The 17,921-nt window shown below is 38.6% G+C and overlaps 1 protein-coding gene and 1 pseudogene across 2 annotated transcripts in view; one reads left to right on the forward strand and one right to left on the reverse strand.

The window, feature by feature from the left end:
- OSTM1 (osteoclastogenesis associated transmembrane protein 1) overlaps positions 1-17,921 on the forward strand; it is a 42,909-nt gene that overhangs the window by 12,812 nt on the left and 12,176 nt on the right. For both annotated transcript variants that reach the window (XM_070795993.1, XM_019967264.2), the window contains exons 3-4: positions 8,184-8,281; positions 15,070-15,234. In XM_070795993.1, the coding sequence (XP_070652094.1) occupies positions 8,184-8,281; positions 15,070-15,234 (263 nt within the window). The remainder of the gene's footprint in view (positions 1-8,183; positions 8,282-15,069; positions 15,235-17,921) is intronic.
- Positions 4,268-4,790, reverse strand: LOC109563853 (small ribosomal subunit protein eS19 pseudogene; annotated as a pseudogene).

A 17,921-nucleotide genomic window follows, 5' to 3' on the forward strand; every position in this document is an offset into this window, starting at 1 on the left:
TTTTGAGAAACAGTAGACACTGTTTCTCAGGAGAAGCTCTGAAAACAGAGTAGAAATAACCATTTTGTTTAGAAATTTATATTTATAAAGGAAATCTCTGTTTATAAGAGTGTCTCCGTCTCTACACCAGGAAGAAAACGATGACTTTAAATCACAAGAAAATCTTGTAAATGGAGAAAGCAGGGACATAAACCTGCATAGCCTTGTACTTGCTTATGTTACTTTTCCTAGTCACTTCACCACTGACCTCCTCTACACCCATCTTTCTTTGTTTTTACCTGAACATTATATTCAAGCCTAAATTCTAAACTACCTCTTTGAGTTACTCAATTTCCTTTTGTATCTTCCATGTATATGTGACATATACAAGTTAACAAACTTCTGTTTGTTTTTCTCCTACTGATCTGACTTTTGTCACAGGGGTCCCAGCTGAGAACTTAGAAGGGTAGAGGGAAAATTACTTTTCCTCCCCTATAGTATATACATAAAAACTGCAATATAAATATTCAAAAATATAGATTATTTGCCTTTTTATTTAAACACAGAACACTGGTCAGTTTTCTCAGAGTTTGTATAAAATTGTTAAATACAAGCCATGATCCCTTTTATCTCAGTTAACTTTATGTGGTGATCTAGTTATTAAATTTACAAATATAGAGCTGATAAGGGATGCCAGCAATAGAGACCTTTCAGTTCAGTTCAGTTCAGTTACTCAGTCGTGTCCAACTCTTTGCGACCCCGTGAATCGCAGCACACCAGGCCTCCCTGTCCATCAACAACTCCTGGAGTTCACTCAGACTCACGTCCATCGAGTCAGTGATGCCATCTAGCCATCTCATCCTCTGTCGTCCCCTTCTCCTCCTGCCCCCAATCCCTCCCAGCATCAGAGTCTTTTCCAATGAGTCAACTCTTCGCATGAGGTGGCCAAAGTACTGGAGTTTCAGCTTTAGCATCATTCCTTCCAAAGAAATCCCAGGGCTGATCTCCTTCAGAATGGACTGGTTGGATCTCCTTGCAGTCCAAGGGACTCTCAAGAGTCTTCTCCAACACCACAGTTCAAAAGCATCAACCTTTAGTGGTAACTAATCTGGAGTCTATTCCATCTGGCATCTAAAAGATAAAATGGGAAGGAAAAAAATTACAAAGGAAGAACAAAACTTACTGATGTGTTTTTCAAACTTGCTTTTAACTGAAACTTAAACCAATATGTGATCCATTTTGTAGGCATGTATCTTCTGATATAAAATGACTATTCCTTTTTCATCTTCTATGCTAAGAAAATGTAAAACTATAATTACATAGTTTAAAACCTTTTAAAGTTAATTTAAGGGGATGTTAGGGTTTTTAAAAATAACTATTAAAAATATAAACATTTAAAAGTGTAAAAGCTAAAATATTGTTTAAAAAATCACCTTTCCTTCTATTAGACCTAGCTGTGGGTTAGTACCTAGTCTTTGCCATTATTACTTGATGAAAGGACGGCTAGAAACTCAATAAAAGAGAGTGCCATTCTAAAACAACATTGTTAATCTACCATTGTTGTCGTTGTTCAGTCATTAAGTCATGTCCGTCTCTTTGCGACCCCATGAACCCCAAAGCAGCATGCTTTGCTTCCCTGGCCTTCACTGTCTCCCAGAGTTTGCTCAAACTCATGTCTGTTGAGTCAGTGACGCTATCTAACCATCTCTATTCTCCAATATAAAATAAAAAAATTTTTAAAAGAGTGCCATGCATTACCACTACCGTCTATTTTATATTTAGAATTTCTGTGTCTTTGAATGATATTGGTCTTTGTTAGAAATGAGTTTTGGGAAATTAAAATTCAAAAGAAATGTTAATACAACTCTTCCAATTCACATTACAAATAACATGAAAATTAATTTTTGTAGAGAGTGACTGCTAAGAGGTAAAGAAAATATATCAAGGATTTCTCTTCACAATTTTAAAGCTGTGTATTGTTGACATAAGGATAGCCTGGTTATTGAGATCCTTCTTAGTTATCTTATGCATATGACAGTTGGATAATTAGTAGAGTGACCAGATTTGATGGGACCATAACTTGCTTTAAGGTAGTGTTTTGGTACTTTGTTTTTTATTTTTTTCTTTTTCAACTTTTTTGAGATGTAATTGACATGTAACATTGTTTACATTTAAGTTGTACAATGTGTTGATTTGATACAATTATATACAGAATGATTACCACCATAGTGTTGGATAACAAACATCTCCATCATGTCACACGATTACCATTGTGTGTGTGTGTGTGTGTGTGTGTGATAAGAACACTTAAAATTTATTCTCTTAGCAGCTTTCAAGTATACAATACAGTATTGCTAACTAAATCACCATTCTGTACATTAGATCCCCAGAACTTGTCTCATCGTACAACTGGAGGTTTGCGCCCTTTGACCAACCACCCCCTTTACCCCCACCCACCACCCTTTGATAATCACCATTCCACTGTTTCTATGCTATCAGCTTATGCAAGAATACTGGAGTGGGATGCCACTTCCTTCTCCAGGGGATCTTCTCAACCCAGGATCAAACCCCAGTCTCTGCACTGCAGGGGTCTCCCACATTGCAGACAGATTCTTTACTGCTGAGGCACCTTCAACTCTGAGCTACCAGGGAAGCCCATAGTTGACTATATATGCAGGAATTTATTTCTGGACTCGCCATTCTGTTCAATTGGTCACCTTTCCCCTGATAGGAGAAAATCTTCCCTAGTTGATGAAACTCCTGGAGAAGAGATTTATGACAATTGAGTTTCTTTTGGAAGCTCTGTCTTTAGGCAGGTAAGGGGGAATTCATAGAAAGTTATCACTACATTGGCTGTTTTCCAGGTGCCTGCAGCTCAAAATAATCCTTATGGCAGATAAGCCTATGTTAGAAAGGCATATTCTGCCACTCTTCACTTTTTGTCTTGATTCTTTAAAAATCAATAATAAAACTTAATAGTTAACCAGGGTTCCATGCCTGGTCCAGGAAGATGCCACATGCCTCGGAGCAACTAAGCCTGAGCACCACAACTCCTGAAGCCTGCGTGCCCTAGAGGCCATGCTCCAAAATGAAGACTGAGCAGAGCCAAAAATAAATAAATTAATCTTAAAAAAAAAAGTGAACAAGAAAGTCAATTAATTGGAACCCATCTTTCCCATGTTTTAGCCAAATGGTAGCATACTAAGCATTAGACACACATTTATATCTTATAACTTTAGATATCCTATGTTCATACTTACTAAGCTTAATTATGTTGTTTAGGTAAAAAGTTGCCATACTTTAATGCTATATTTTCTGAAGCTTACCCTATTTTTCAGAAATTGGTGATTGTCCCTGTTTTTCTCTATAAAACTAGTTATGAAAAACAGCAGAGATTCTTATACAAACTCCTAACAGATGTCAAATTCTTTTATCTAAAGATGGATACATAATTCCTGTTATGATATTTAGTAGGTTTCTATGTAAGGTCTTAACTTGAACCCTTAACACCTTTAAGAATGCCTCTTGAGCTGATGCCTGAGCCCTTACTGAGCTAGAAACTGTGCTAATCTGTCCTTGATGAGGCTTCATTGGTTATCTGAGATGAGGAAAATTCATAATGACCACTTCACTTATAGTGCTTATAGGAAGCTTTATTATTACTAATATTTCTTATTAATTTCTAAACTATATAGCTTCTCACTGCTTGTAACCATATGTTCCCAATTCTTACAAAAGGATAAAAGGAATTTCACTGGAGTTCCTTTGTTTTAGATCAGAAAGTCAGAGCTCTTTAATAATGAAGACATTTTTAATCTCATTATGTAAGTAAACTCCTTTGTGCTTTATAATATCACTAATGATCACTGAAAGATTTTTGATAGTGCTGCATTAATGCAGTACTTAATAAGATGACCGGTCTATATTAGCTTTTAGTTTAATTTTCAAATTATTTCAAATGAAAAGGAATGGCTGTTAGTAAAATAAGAGGAATTAAGTTCTTTGTTGTTCAGAGAAGCTTCTTTTTTTTTAATTATTTTTTCTTTTGTTTTTATTTTTCATTATTCTATAAATTACCTTTTTATAAAGAAATTACTTCAGTTACATATTTTGTATAGAAGAAATTGCCATTGCTCTCTCTTTTATACGGCAATACAGGGGTATACACCCACCCCCTGTGCCATGACATGGCTCATTATATACAGATGTATAATTGTTGTAGGTGAAATTTTATTCCCTCTACCTCCCTACAAAATGTCAACTACAAAACCTGTAAACCACTTCAATCTTTTTTTTTTTTTTTTTTTACGAACGAGGCAATTTATTAACCCAGCATCATTTGTTCTAATGCTTCTTGTTGGCAGCTGCCACCTGTCCAGCGATTCTGTCCAGATCTCTCTGTCCCTGAGGCGTCAGTTTGCGGCCCCCATCTTGGTCCTTTTCCACCATTTTCAGCCCCTCCAGGGCTTGGAGGACCCGCCGGGCCACGCTCTTGGAGCCTCTGCTGAAGTGGCTGGGCATGACGCCGTTCCTCTGGCGCCCCCCATAGATCTTGGTCATGGAGCCAACCCCAGCGCCACCCCGGAGGTACAGGTGCCGTGCCGTGGAAGCAGCTGGTGTGTAGAACCAGTTCTCATCATAGGGAGCAAGTTCTTTATGCTTGGCCAGCTTGACGGTGTCCACCCATTCAGGGACTTTCAGCTTCCTGGACTTTTTGAGGAAGGCTGCCAGAGCTCTGACGAACTCCTGCTGGTTGACATCTTTTACAGTAACTCCAGGCATCGTTCGGCCTCCGCGCTGCCAGCCAGGGGAAAGGCCACTTCAATCTTATTAGCCCATATACTAATATTATGCACGTTTGTAACTGTTTTTATTTATATATACTCTACCTCATGTGTAAAAAGATTCAAGGCTACTTTGTGATGATGTTAAACCAAGATTAAGAGAGGCTTATGTTGTTATTTTTTTTAAAGAATTTAGTGTATAAACTTTTTGAAAGCCAATAGAATAACATTTTTAAATAGTAAAGAAAAAATGGTATAATTGAGATAAACTTAATTAAGAACCTGACAAGTATATTTTATATTTTAATAACTTACTAACTTGATGTATGATCCTCAGTATATCATCTTATTTCTCTGGCTGTTTCCTAATTTGTGAAGTGATCCTCAGATTTTCAAATGATAAGGTGAACGATCAGAACAGGACTTACATGTTTGAGAAGATAAAGCTGCAGAGAATGTAGAGTGCATCAGCAGGGCCCCAGGTACAGACCAGGTCCTACACTATTGGCCTATGTGAGCAGGTGAATGGAGCGGGATTCCAACTCAGCTTCTGGAGGCAGAAGCACTCTTGTAAACTACCCAAAGGCAATGTCTTTTTCCAGCTTGCATAAAGGAGTCGTAATGTACTAGTTGCCCTGTTCACCAGTTTTAGGCTTCGTCTCAGTTGCCAGCACTGAGCAGTTGATAGCAACTACCTGAATCCCTGCATGGTGTAAAATCTATGGGGAAATCTATGGGTGGTGGATGGAGGAGTGGAGGTGTGTATTTATTAATTACCCGTATTAAACTTTAATTTTTTAGAGGGTAGATGTGAATATTTTGTGTTTGTGGTATTTGAAAGTGCAGGCTTAGGAATCAGACTGAGTAACAATTCCTGGTTTTTACTTATCGGTCGTGACCTTGGCAACTTCCTTAATTCCTGTCAGCCTCTGTTCCTTATTTAAAAAGTGTTCCTTATATTAAAAAGTTCTTGCCTCATGGCTTCCCTGGTGGCTCAATGATAAAGAATCCACCTGAAATGCAGGAGACTGCCTGCAACGATGTGAGTTTGATCCCTGGCTTGGGAACATTCCCTGAAAAAGGAAATGGCAACCCACTGCGGTATTCTCGCCTGAGAAATCCCATGGACAGAGGAGCCTGGCAGGCTATAGTCTATGGAGTTGAAAGAGTTGGACATGACTTGGCAACCAAACCACCACCACCACCTTTCCTTATAAGATTGTTGTAAGAATTGAGTGAATGTGTTTAAAGTACAGGCATGGCACTTGGAACATAGCAACTACTCAGTTAATGTTAGCTTTCATTGTAGTGATTGTTGTTTGTAATAGTGAATACATTGTATAGTGTGTCTTATCCTAATGTTTGCTCAAGGGGAGGGAAAAAAATTTTTTTTCCTTCACCCATTTTAGGTTCTTTGATTGGAACTCTTTAATTAGACTGGCCAAAGATGGAGTAACAAGAAAAAGCAAGCAGAAGCTTATTAACATGTGCATTGCACATGCACATGTGGGAGCACCCAATGATGAGGAACTCAAAGAAATGGTTAGAATTTGGGTTTATATAACATCTTAGGCTAATCAGAGGAAAGGGATTTTGGCCTTCTGGATGTAGGAGGCAAGTTATGGGGAAGTGACCAGTAAAGTATGGTAAACAGGATTGCTTAGTAAGATTTGTTATGTAGATTTAAGTTAGAGCCCTCTCCATTGGGAAGAGTTAGTTGTTATGAGTTCTTCTTTCTCTGGAGAGGAAGACATCTTTACAAATGGAAATTTCTTTTACAAGTGTAAATTTTATTTACAAAATAAAAACTTGAACCCTGTTTTTAGTTTTTCCTGAATCTATTGGTTCTGAAAGTCCTTTAGCTCAGAATAATCCATATCCCAAAAAGGCATATTTTGAGTTGGCATATTCTGGTACTCTTCACTACTTATTCAATCTGTCTCTTATCCATTGATTTCTTTTTGTTTGCATTACCTCTTTTCTCCTGGATAGTTGCAACAGCCTTCTATCTGCTCCCAGTTGAAAGATAGTAATAGATGGCCCTGAGTGGGTATAATGTACAGCTGTCAGTTGAACTGAAGAGGAACAAGAGTATGGTTGAGTACTAGAGAATAGAAAATATTTTAATATCTCTTGTGGAATAATTGGCAGGGCATCTACAAGGATTGTTTTGTGAATCTGACATTAGTTTGAATTGAGTCCCCTCATTATAACTTCAGAATTTTCTGTAGTAGCGTTCTATAACTACAGTTGGGAATAGAGAAAAGTTGTGTGCGTGCTCAGTCACTCAGTTGTGTCTGACTCTTTGTGACCCCATGGACTGTAGCCCACTGGCTCCTCTGTCCATGGAATTTTCCAGGGAAGAATACTGCGGTGGGTTGTCATTGCCTACTCTGGGGGATCTTCCCAACCCAGGCTTCTGTATTGGCAGGCAGATTCTTTACCACTGCGCCACCTGGGAAGATAATGAAGGCTTAAAATATTAATATTTGTGATTACGTGGAATGTAAAGAGGACAAGGATTCTAGGAGCGTGAGATTGAAATGGCTGACCGTGAGTTTTAGGATGTGATGTCAGGCACTTGAACCTAGATCCCAGAGAGTAATCTGAGGGAGTACAGGGAGAGGATAAGGAATAAGAGCACAAACTGAGGATAAGGAATAGGTTCATCCAAGGAGGGGCAATAGATAGATACATTGTGCTATGTTCATGCATATAAAATAATTCAAAGGATTTAATTTGAGCTAATACTAAGTGAGAGTAGCAAGTTGCAGAGGAATATCACTTATGTGAGATTTTTAGAAAGATATGAAACAATTGTATGTATTTCCAGATGTTACTTGTAAGTCCCTGTATGAGTATTTTATGCAAAATTATCACCAGCTTGTTTCTCTGGTCTCCCAACTCACAATAGACTAGAAAGAGCAGATTTTTTAAAATTACCCTCTTTGATGCAATAACTGACCTACTATTCGAGATGGAAGAGACCCAGAACTACTAAATTTAACACAGAAAAGGATCAAAAAGCATATACATTTAGCTGAAATCAATGCAGATAAATGGTCTTACGCCTGAAATACTCCTTTTAAGGCAGCGTTTGATAACTGATATTCATGATTAAGACTTTGCACTGTCAAAAAATCAGTTTCAATTTTATTTGATATATTGTTTTTACAAAGAGAGGAGAGTATGTGATTAAGATTTTCATGAAAATGGTTATGATGTTACCAAAATATTTCGGAAACTGAAAGGGGTTAAGTTTCATGTATTTGGAAAATTCTCTTAACGTGTGAAGAAACTTCATGCTTATTTGAACAGAGGTTTACAATAGTGCAAAACGGAAGGTAACAGCTTAAAAGATAAATGACTATATAATTACTGCTTGAGTTATATCAATATGCTTTTTTGGTTTCTTGACAGATTGTTTAACGAACAAAAGTGAAGAATTATCAAATAGCACAGTATACTTCCTCAACCAATTTAATCACACCTTGACCTGCTTTGAGAATAACCTTCAGGTATTTTTATATATGATACTTGAAATTAAAATGCTGTTTTGTCCAAATGAGTAATAAATAATTCCGGTTTTTATAGCACTACTTGTTGATATTCATATACACATAGAGTGTAGAGGTAGACCTGGATTTCTACTAAATCTATTACTAGCTCTTGGGCAAATCAACAAAACTTCAGTTTTTTAATTTGTAAGGTGGGAATAGTAAGATCTACCCTGACTACCTACCTTCCACTATTTTGTAGTCAGGATCCAATGAGTTAATGAGTATGAACATATTAACTGAAGCATGTGATTGTTTAATTGAAACACAATGTTGTTCTGTCTGACAGTAATTTACTTTGACTTTGTTTATGCAATAATGTATTTTGCAGTTCAGTATGATTGTCTATAAGAAGCTTATTCTCTGCCTCAGTGTTTGCTTAAATATATTTTACCTACTTTAAAAGACTCTGTTTAGTAACGTAACTTTGAGTTTTGAATTATAATATAAAAGGTAGCCTTTAAGAAACCAAGTTATTGGGTTTTGTTTTCTCCACCTCTGACCTTTGAATGTTAGTATTAGAGCTTTCCTGGTGGTGGTGAAGGGTGAAACTGGAGTTCTGGTAAAGTCCTAGTTTTGAAACTTGCTTTTAATCAAGTAAGTAATCCACAAAAATAGTTATAAACATGTTTAAGATATAGGTATGTATGATTTTCTCTTTAATAAATGTGATAACAGAATTATGGATTTCCCTGAGTATAGTAAAAAACATTTATTAGATGAACATATAGTAGATAAATATTTCCCAAAATATGTTCTGCAAGCATTTAATAGATAGTCCAGAAAAAAAGGTTTAGTGTTAATAAAGGTGAGAAATGCTTTACTACAGGACTGCAGAACTTCAGTGGACAAATGTACGTTATGTAAAACTTCAAATAGTAATTACTGTACACAGCATTTACCAAACCTATCTGGGAGCTCTTTGGTTTTAGAAACCAAACAACACTAGTTCTGATACATATACTTGAGGGAAGCTAGCATTTTTCCTGGGATGTTGGTTGCAAATATTTTTATCCTGGTTTGTTGTTTGTCTTTTTATCATGCTTCTTTGTTGTGAAGAAAATTTAAATTTTCATGTCATTTTTTTTTTTTTTTGCTAAGTCACTTCAGTCGTGTCCGACTCTGTGTGACCCCATAGACGGCAGCCTACCAGGCTTCCCCATCCCTGGGATTCTCCAGGCAAGAACACTAGAGTGGGTTGCCATTTCCTGCTCCAATGCATGAAAGTGAAAAGTGAAAGTGAAGTCGCTCAGTCGTGTCCGACTCTAGCGACCCCATGGACTGCAGCCTACCAGGCTCCTCCGTCCATGGGACTTTCTAGGCGAAAGTACTGGAGTGGGGTGCCATTGCCTTCTCCGTTCATGTCATTAGATTTATCAAAATTAATGAGTTAAGGATTTTGCATCACACTAGAAGGCCTTTTCCCACTTTGAGGTTATTTAAAAATTTTCTCCTATGATTTCTTCTAGGACCTTCAGGATTTTGTTTTATATATTTAAGCGTCATTTATCTATTTGAAATTTATTTTGGTGTAAGATGTGAGGCTTAGAGGCTTCCCTGGTGGCTCAAAGGTAGAGAATCCACCTGCCAATGCAGGAGATGAGGGTTTGATCCCTGGATCGGGAAGATGCCCTGGAGAAGGAAATGGCAACCCACTAAAGTATTCTTGCCTAGGAAATTCCATGGACAGAGGAGCCTAGTGGGCTACATCCATGAGGTCATACAGAGCTGGACACAACATAGTGATTGAGCACACACACATGTGAGCCTTAGCTCCAACTTTTTATTCTGATGGCTTCTTGACTGTCAAAACAGGATTTACTAAATAAATCCGAGAAATGAATTTTAGAACCAGGTTTTAAAAAATCAATCATTTTGATATTTTATTATAATTGCATTACATTTTATATTTATCATTTGGGAAAAATTGACATGATATTGAGCTCTTCTATCTAGGAGTACAGTATATTCACTATTTTTTTGTTGAAATAAAATAGGCAATACCGAATTTACCACATTACAGTTTTTAAGTGTAAAGTTAATTGGCATTAAAGTACACTCACATTGTTGTACAACTCCACCACCATCCATCTCAAGAATGTTTCATCTTCTCAAACTGAAACTCGGTACATATTAAGCAATAACTCCCCATCTCCTCCTTCTCTAGCCCCTGGCAGCCACCACTATTCTTTATTTTTTAATGTTCTCTAGCACAGTTTTATTTATTTATTTAAATTTCATATAGGCCTTATAATGGTTCTTAACTTTATTTCAAGGTTGTTTTTAAGAAATACTTACTTGGCTGTGGCGTGTCTTAGTTGTGTCATGCCGATCTTTTGTTGTGGCACACGGACTCTCTAGTTGTGGCATACAAGCTCCAGAGCACGCAGACTCAGTGGTTGTGGTGCACAGGCTTAGTTGTTCTGTGGCATGTGGCATCCTGGTTCCCTGATCAGGGGTCAAACCCACATCCCCAACATTGCAAGGCAGACTCCCAACCACTGGACCACTGGAAAAGTCCCTATTTCAAGGTATTATTATGTAGTGTTTGGTGCCTTTGGGAGTTGTATCTTTTCTTCCCCCACTACAGATTTTAACTGGCTATTTTAAAATGTTTTATTTTGGAATGATTTTAGATTTTTATAAAAGTTACAAAGGTAATACAGAGAATTCCTGTATACCTTGACCCAGTTTCTTCTCATGTTCACCTTATATTACCACAGTACATTAGTCATAAATAAGAAATGAACATTGGTACATAACTCTTAACTAAATGCCAGACTTCATTCTGATTTCACCAGTTTTCCTACTAATATCCTTTTTCTGTGTCAGGATTCATTCCAGGATAATGCATTGCATTTAGTAATTGGTTACTCCTTAAAATTTCTATTATATATGTAGCTACATTTCCTTTCTTACTTTAAATGCTGTACTTATGAGACCTTTTTTCCCTTGAATTTTATTTAGGCTTGTTGAAGGTATGTTTGTATTTGTCTTTTTGAAAATCCGCAATTGTCTTTATCAGTTTCTATTTTATTTTTCTTAATGTGTTAATTTATGCTTTTGCACTGATTATCCTCCTATATTCCTTTGGTTTTGTCATTTTTCTTGTTCCTTGAATTGAATGGTTGATCGGTTTATTTATTATCGGGAAGAGGTATGAGCTGGAGCTGTAGATTTAAGTCATCAGGTACAGATAGTATCAAGCCTGGAGACTTGGATGTGAGTGTAGGTAGAAGTGATAAAGAGGCCTGAGTTCTGGGCAATGCTAGTGTTTTATAGGATGTGTGGGGGAGGGCAACGCCAGTGTTACATGGGTGTGTCTGCGTGTGCGTGTGCGTGTGTGTGTGTGTGTTACAGAAGGGAGGGGAACTAGCTAAAGAGATAGGTGGTAGCAGTGAAATTGATGGTATTGGCTGTGGCAGTGGCTTCTGGCTCAACGATGAGGCAGGGATGTGGGTTTAAGTTCCAGACCAAATCCATCTTATGTCAGTGTGTATTTACCGGTAGCTTTTCTGGAGGCTGGACTGTCTTGGTGGGTGTGGAGACTGCTTTTTGTGGATGGCCTTGCAGGCAGGGTGGAGCTATTTTGCCAGCCCCTCGCATCTCTAGAGGACAGTGGGTGGTTGCAGGGGCTAGAGGGTCACAAGAGACTGTGTTGCCAGCTAGTTTCCCTGGGAATGGTGTGATAGCTGTCGTAGAGCCTTCCCATGAGATGTGCGTGGCATGCCTTTGTAATTTGCAGTGCTCTTCAGGGGCCTGGGTTTATGGTCTATTCTTGAGTCTCTTCAGAAAAGAAATCAGGAGACAGGCACATGCTGATGTCATCATCTTCCGAGAATCCTACTTCCTCATTTGTTTCAAACATCACAGGGCTTTTTTATTGTTTGACTATGCCACCATTTGGGTTGGGAAGATCCCCTGAAAGAGGGCATGCAACCCACTCCAGTATTCTTGGCTGGAGAATCCCATAGACGGAGAAGCCTGGCAGACAACAGTCCATGGGGTCACAAAGAATTAGACATGACTGAGCGACTAAACACAGCAGCACACACATGCCACCAATTAGTCAGTCAGTCTTTATATTGATGGAGATTTTTGTTTGGTTCAGTATTTTACTGTTACAAACAAGGACAGTCCTTTTGGGGTATCAGTTCAGTTCAGTTCAGGCTCTCAGTCATGTCTGACTCTTTGTGACCCCATGGACTGCAGCATGCCAGGCTTCCCTGTCCATCACCAACTCCTGGAGTTTGCTCAGACTCATGTCCATTGAGACAGTGATGCCATCCATCTCATCCTCTGTTGTCCCCTTCTCCTCCTGCCCTCAGTCTTTCCCAGCATCAGGTCTTTTCCAATGAATTGCTTCTTCCCATCAGGTGGCCAGAGTATTGGAGTTTCAGCTTCAGCATCAGTCCTTCCAATGAATATTCAGGACTGATTTCCTTTAGGATGGACTGGTTGGATCTCCTTGCAGTCCAAGGGACTCTCAAGAGTCTTCTCCAACACCACAGTTCAAAAGCATTAATTCTTTGGTGCTCAGCTTTCTTTATAGTCCAACTGTCACATCCATACATGACTACTGGAAAAAACATAGCTTTGATCAGGCAGACCTTTGTCAGCAAAATAATGTCTCTGCTTTTTAATATGCTGTCTAGGTTTGTCATAGCTTTCCTTCCAAGGAGTAAGCGTCTTTTAATTTCATGGCTGCAGTCACTATCTGCAGTGATTTTGGAGCCCCCAAAAATAAAGTCTCTTACTGTTTCCACTGTTTCCCCATCTATTTGCCATGAAATAATGGGACTAGATGCCATGGTCTTCGTTTTTTGAATGTTGAGTTTTAAGCCAGGTTTTTCACTTTCATCAAGAGGCTCTTTAGTTCCTAGTCACTTTCTGCCATAAGGTCATCTGTGTATTGAGGTTCTTGATATTTCTCCTGGCAGTCTTGATTCCAGCTTTGTGCTTCATCCAGCCCGGCATTTCGCATGATGTATTCTGCATATAGGTTAAGTAAGCAGGTGACAATATACAGCCTTGACGTACTCCTTTCTCAATTTGGAACCAGTGTGTTGTTCCATGTCCAGTTTTAACTGTTGCTTCTTGACCTGCATTCAGATTTCGCCCTTGACCCCCAGACTGGCTGGAGCCAGAGGTCTCCAACTGTCTGCTCTCCTGGCCCCATGTGTTCTTCCGAGGTTCAAGCTATCCTCTTCCCTCGCTTCTTTGGAGGACTGCCTGTCTGGTTTGTGGTCAGCTGCCTCTGCCCAGCACTCGAGCTCAGATAAACTGCAGCTCCCTTTTGGAGTTACTCAGAGCAAAGAAAGACCCATGGACAGATGGACATGATAGCCACAAGGTCCTCAGAGGAGGGCATGCTGGCTTTGGGGTCAGTCATGGTTCTACTTGCCCTTGGCAGGGCTGGTGGTATTATCCATGTTTATCTGTCTGGTAAATTCCTAGAAGTGAAATTGCAATGTCAAAAGATATGTACATTTTAAGTTTTAATATAAATGACAAAATTATACTCCTCTATCAAGGCATTAGGCTCAATTTTTGATTGAACATATTTAGGTAAGTGTACATTTGTTCTATGAAAAACAGGCAATGGGCTATTTCTTGTGGTAGAACTGAACAGAGACTGAGTTTCTCTGTCGGATAGTGAGGGTAATGTTGTAGAGGCTCCATCAGCTTGATTTCTGTAACTTTTTTCTTTTTTCTTTCATTCCAGCAGTCAGTTAATGTTATTTCTTCAGGCTCCAAGGTAAAGAATAAATGGAATAGAAAACAAAAGTGTGAACTGTTTAGCAAACTTGTTCTTGAAATAATAAGTGTTAGTACTAGAAGTGGAAAAGGTTAATATCCACTAACATTATGTCTTATACCCATTACCTTCATTTCAGGTTATACAGTTCATTGGTATTAGTTCCTTTTTGTTGACCAGAAAGGCCTGGATTGTAAGCCTTGGGGTAAAGAGGGTTGAGGAAGGAATGTAGTTTAGGTGCCTTTTCCTTATTCATCAATAAAGTCCTCTGTCTCAATAAGGTAGACTTCAGTGTTCACGTTCAGTACAGGCAGGAGCATACTTTAGGCAATGGCACCCCACTCCAGTACTTTCGCCTAGAAAATCCCATGGACGGAGGAGCCTGGTGGGCTGCAGTCCATGGAGTCGCTAGAGTCAGACACGACTGAGCGACTTCACTTTCACTTTTCACTTTCACGTATTGGAGAAGGAAATGGCAACCCACTCCAGTGTTCTTGCCTGGAGAATCCCGGGGACGGGGAAGCCTAGTGGGCTGTCTATGGGGTCGCACAGAGTCGGACACGACTGAAGCGCTGCAGCAGCAGCAGCAGCAGCAGCAGGATAGATAAGGGCAGATATATAAATGACAAGATAACTTAGGAAATTTTTGGTGTGTAGGTATCATTAATTTGGTGTATGAGCTAGTTTTGTTCTCAGTTAACAGTGGTTAGTGCTGTCGTTCTCAAAATTCAGGGGCAACTAGAAAGTGCCAAACATTTTGCTATGTGTTATACATCAGTCTTTATTCCTTGGGACCTGTAATACAGGTAAGGGTATCCCTACTTTATAGGTGATAAAACCAAGACTCACAGTGGTTTAGCAACCTTCCCCACATCACAGCTCAGCACTTTAATGCACTCTATTATTTCTTCTAGGAAATTTAATTAAAATTCAATGTTTAGTGTGTGTATTACAGGCGTAACGTGTATCACATGTGCCTTTGATGTTTTAGGGGAGCACACACAGTCTTCAGTTAAGAAATTATTCGGAAGTATGCAAAAACTGTCGTGAAGCATATACAACTCTGAGTAGTCTGTACGGTGAAATGCAAAAAATAAATGAACGTGAAAGCAAGGCTGAATTTGGAACACATTTATGCATTGACGTGGAGGATGCAGTAAGTACTTTGCTTGTGAAACAATATATGTTTTGCAGTGTTGAATATGCCTTCTGTTATTATTAGAATCTGCATATGCTGTCTTCAACCAGAAATAACTAGTTGCTAAGTAGTATGTTTTAGAATATCCTGATATGTAAGGCTAAAATGGAAATTAATCAGATACTTCATCAACAAGTTGATAATTTAGTATATTTGGTACTTTTTATTAAAGTATAGTTGACTTACAATATTATATTAGTTTCAAGTATACAACATAGTGATTTAATATTTTTATTGATTATACTCCATTTATACATCCTGTTTTTTAAATTTGATGATGAGTGTCATTTTCAGAGGTATGGGTATTGTTAGATGTTTGCATTTTAGTTTCTTGTGCACTTGTTACTAATTCAGGAAGTCTCTAGGTTTTGTTATTACGTGTTTCTGAAGCCATTCCTCAATTACTTCCTATCCTCTTGCTTTATTTCTTTGTATCTATTACCATCTGAAAAAGTTTTGTTTCCTTATTTGCAGTCTTTCTCTCCTTACTAAAAAATATAAGCCTCAGGAGGACAAGGACTTCATGTCCTTTTTTGTTCACTGTTTAGTTTTCTAGGATAGCACCTGGCAAATAGCAGGCCCTTAGTAACATGTATATAGGTTGAATGCTGCTGCTGCTAAGTCACTTCAGTCGTGTCCGACTCTATGCGACCCCATAGACGGCAGCCCACCAGGCTCCCCCGTCCCTGGGACTCTCCAGGCAAGAACACTGGAGTGGGTTGCCATTTCCTTCTCCAATGCATGAAAGTGAAAAGTGAAAGTGAAGTCTCACAGTCGTGTCCTACCCTCAGCGACCCCATGGACTGCAGCCTTCCAGGCTCCTCCATCCATGGGATTTTCCAGGCAGGAGTACTGGAGTGGGGTGCCATTGCTTTCTCCATAGGGTGAATGAATGGTCAGCAAAAACTCTTCTCCATTGAATAGCCTGCCTTTACATGGGGTACCACTAGATGGCGATCATGCCTCTTTATGGGAATGTGATACCTGATTATTGAAGTGTTAAAAGAAATTGAAAAATTATTGGCAAAAAGCAGATAATTTGTGGTCAACATTGGTAAACCTAATGTTTGAGAATGATGAGTGTGAATTACAGCAGCTTGAGATGAACATAGTGTATCAGTAATATTTAGAATGGTAAAAAGCACTTAATATGGATGTACCGGAGATTTTTGTTTGTTACTGCTGTTCCTTGGAGAAGGCATTGGCACCCCACTCCAGTACTCCTGCCTGGCAAATCCCATGGATGGAGGAGCCTGGTGGGCTGCAGTCCATGGGGTCGCCAAGAGTCAGACACGACTGAGCGACTTCCCTTTCACTTTTCGCTTTCATGCATTGGAGAAGGAAATGGCAAGCCACTCCAGTGTTCTTGCCTGGAGAATCCTAGGGACAGGGGAGCCTGGTGGGCTGCTGTCTATGGGGTCACACAGAGTCAGACACGACTGAAGCGACTTAGCAGCAGCAGCAGCTGTTCCTGATGTTTAGAATAGTCAATACTTGGCTTTCTAGTAGGTTCCAAGTAAATAATAAATATCTTTTAAAAAGAATATAAAAGAATTTGTATATTTTTAAAAGAATTTTTATATTCTCTTTAAAAGAATTTAAAAGAAAACTTATCCTCCAATAAAAGAGAATAATAGTCTTTAATTATTTTAATAAAGAAGAAAAATGAATATTGGCTCCATGACATAAGTTGAATTACAGAAGAAATCAACATGACCAACCTATTCTAGAACATTCATCTTGCAATAAGCAAAAATTACAACAAACTTACAAGGCACCATTTGTAAATTCAATTAAAATTGAGGCAGGAACAGTTTTCTACATTAAATTTGGCAGTTTCCTTGTATCATTTAGCCTGTTTGACAGAAATCATGAGCTCAACAAATGCGAGGTACAGCAGCCCCTAAGTGTATTTAAAGCATGCTGCTTGTTAACAGTGTCTAATAAGGACTTGGCAGGTGGCACTAGTGGTAGAGAACCCAGCTCCCAGTGAAGGGGATAGATACCGGTTCAATCCTGGGTTGAGAAGATCCCTGGAGGAGGGCCTGGCAACCCACTCCAGTGTTCTTGCCTGGAGAATCCCCATGGACAAGAGGAGCCCGGCGGGCTACAGTTCATAGGGTCACAAAGAGTCCGACATGACTGAAGGGACTTAGCGCACATGCACACATTGTCTTAATAAAGGGTCTGTGACTCATTAGATACTACCTACTTAAAAAATTACTTGCCGTGAGTATGAATCTTTCGTAATATATTAAATAAGAGATTAAGCATTGCATAGATATCATGTCTTGAAGAGAAGCCTTACGAAAAAAGAGACGCCTTATAAAGTTGATATTTTTATTTCCATTCTAACAATATTGCAACAAGCTCAGTGAAATTACATAGATAACATATGAAAAAAAATTTTTGTTTTTGTGACACTTCCCCCCCAGTTTTATTGAGGTATATTTGACAAATAATATTGTTATATATTTAAAGTATACAACATGATGATTTGATCTACACTGTGAAAGAATTCCCAGAGTCAAGTTAACATTTATCACCTCACATAGCTACCCTTTTAAATATTTTTTAATGAACGAAGCACAGTCTAACTATATTTCTATTGATGCAAGTTCTGTGTTTGAAGTCTGTGAAAGGTT

The sequence above is a fragment of the Bos indicus genome, chromosome 9, assembly GCF_029378745.1.
Source record: "Bos indicus isolate NIAB-ARS_2022 breed Sahiwal x Tharparkar chromosome 9, NIAB-ARS_B.indTharparkar_mat_pri_1.0, whole genome shotgun sequence".
NCBI lineage: Eukaryota > Metazoa > Chordata > Mammalia > Artiodactyla > Bovidae > Bos > Bos indicus.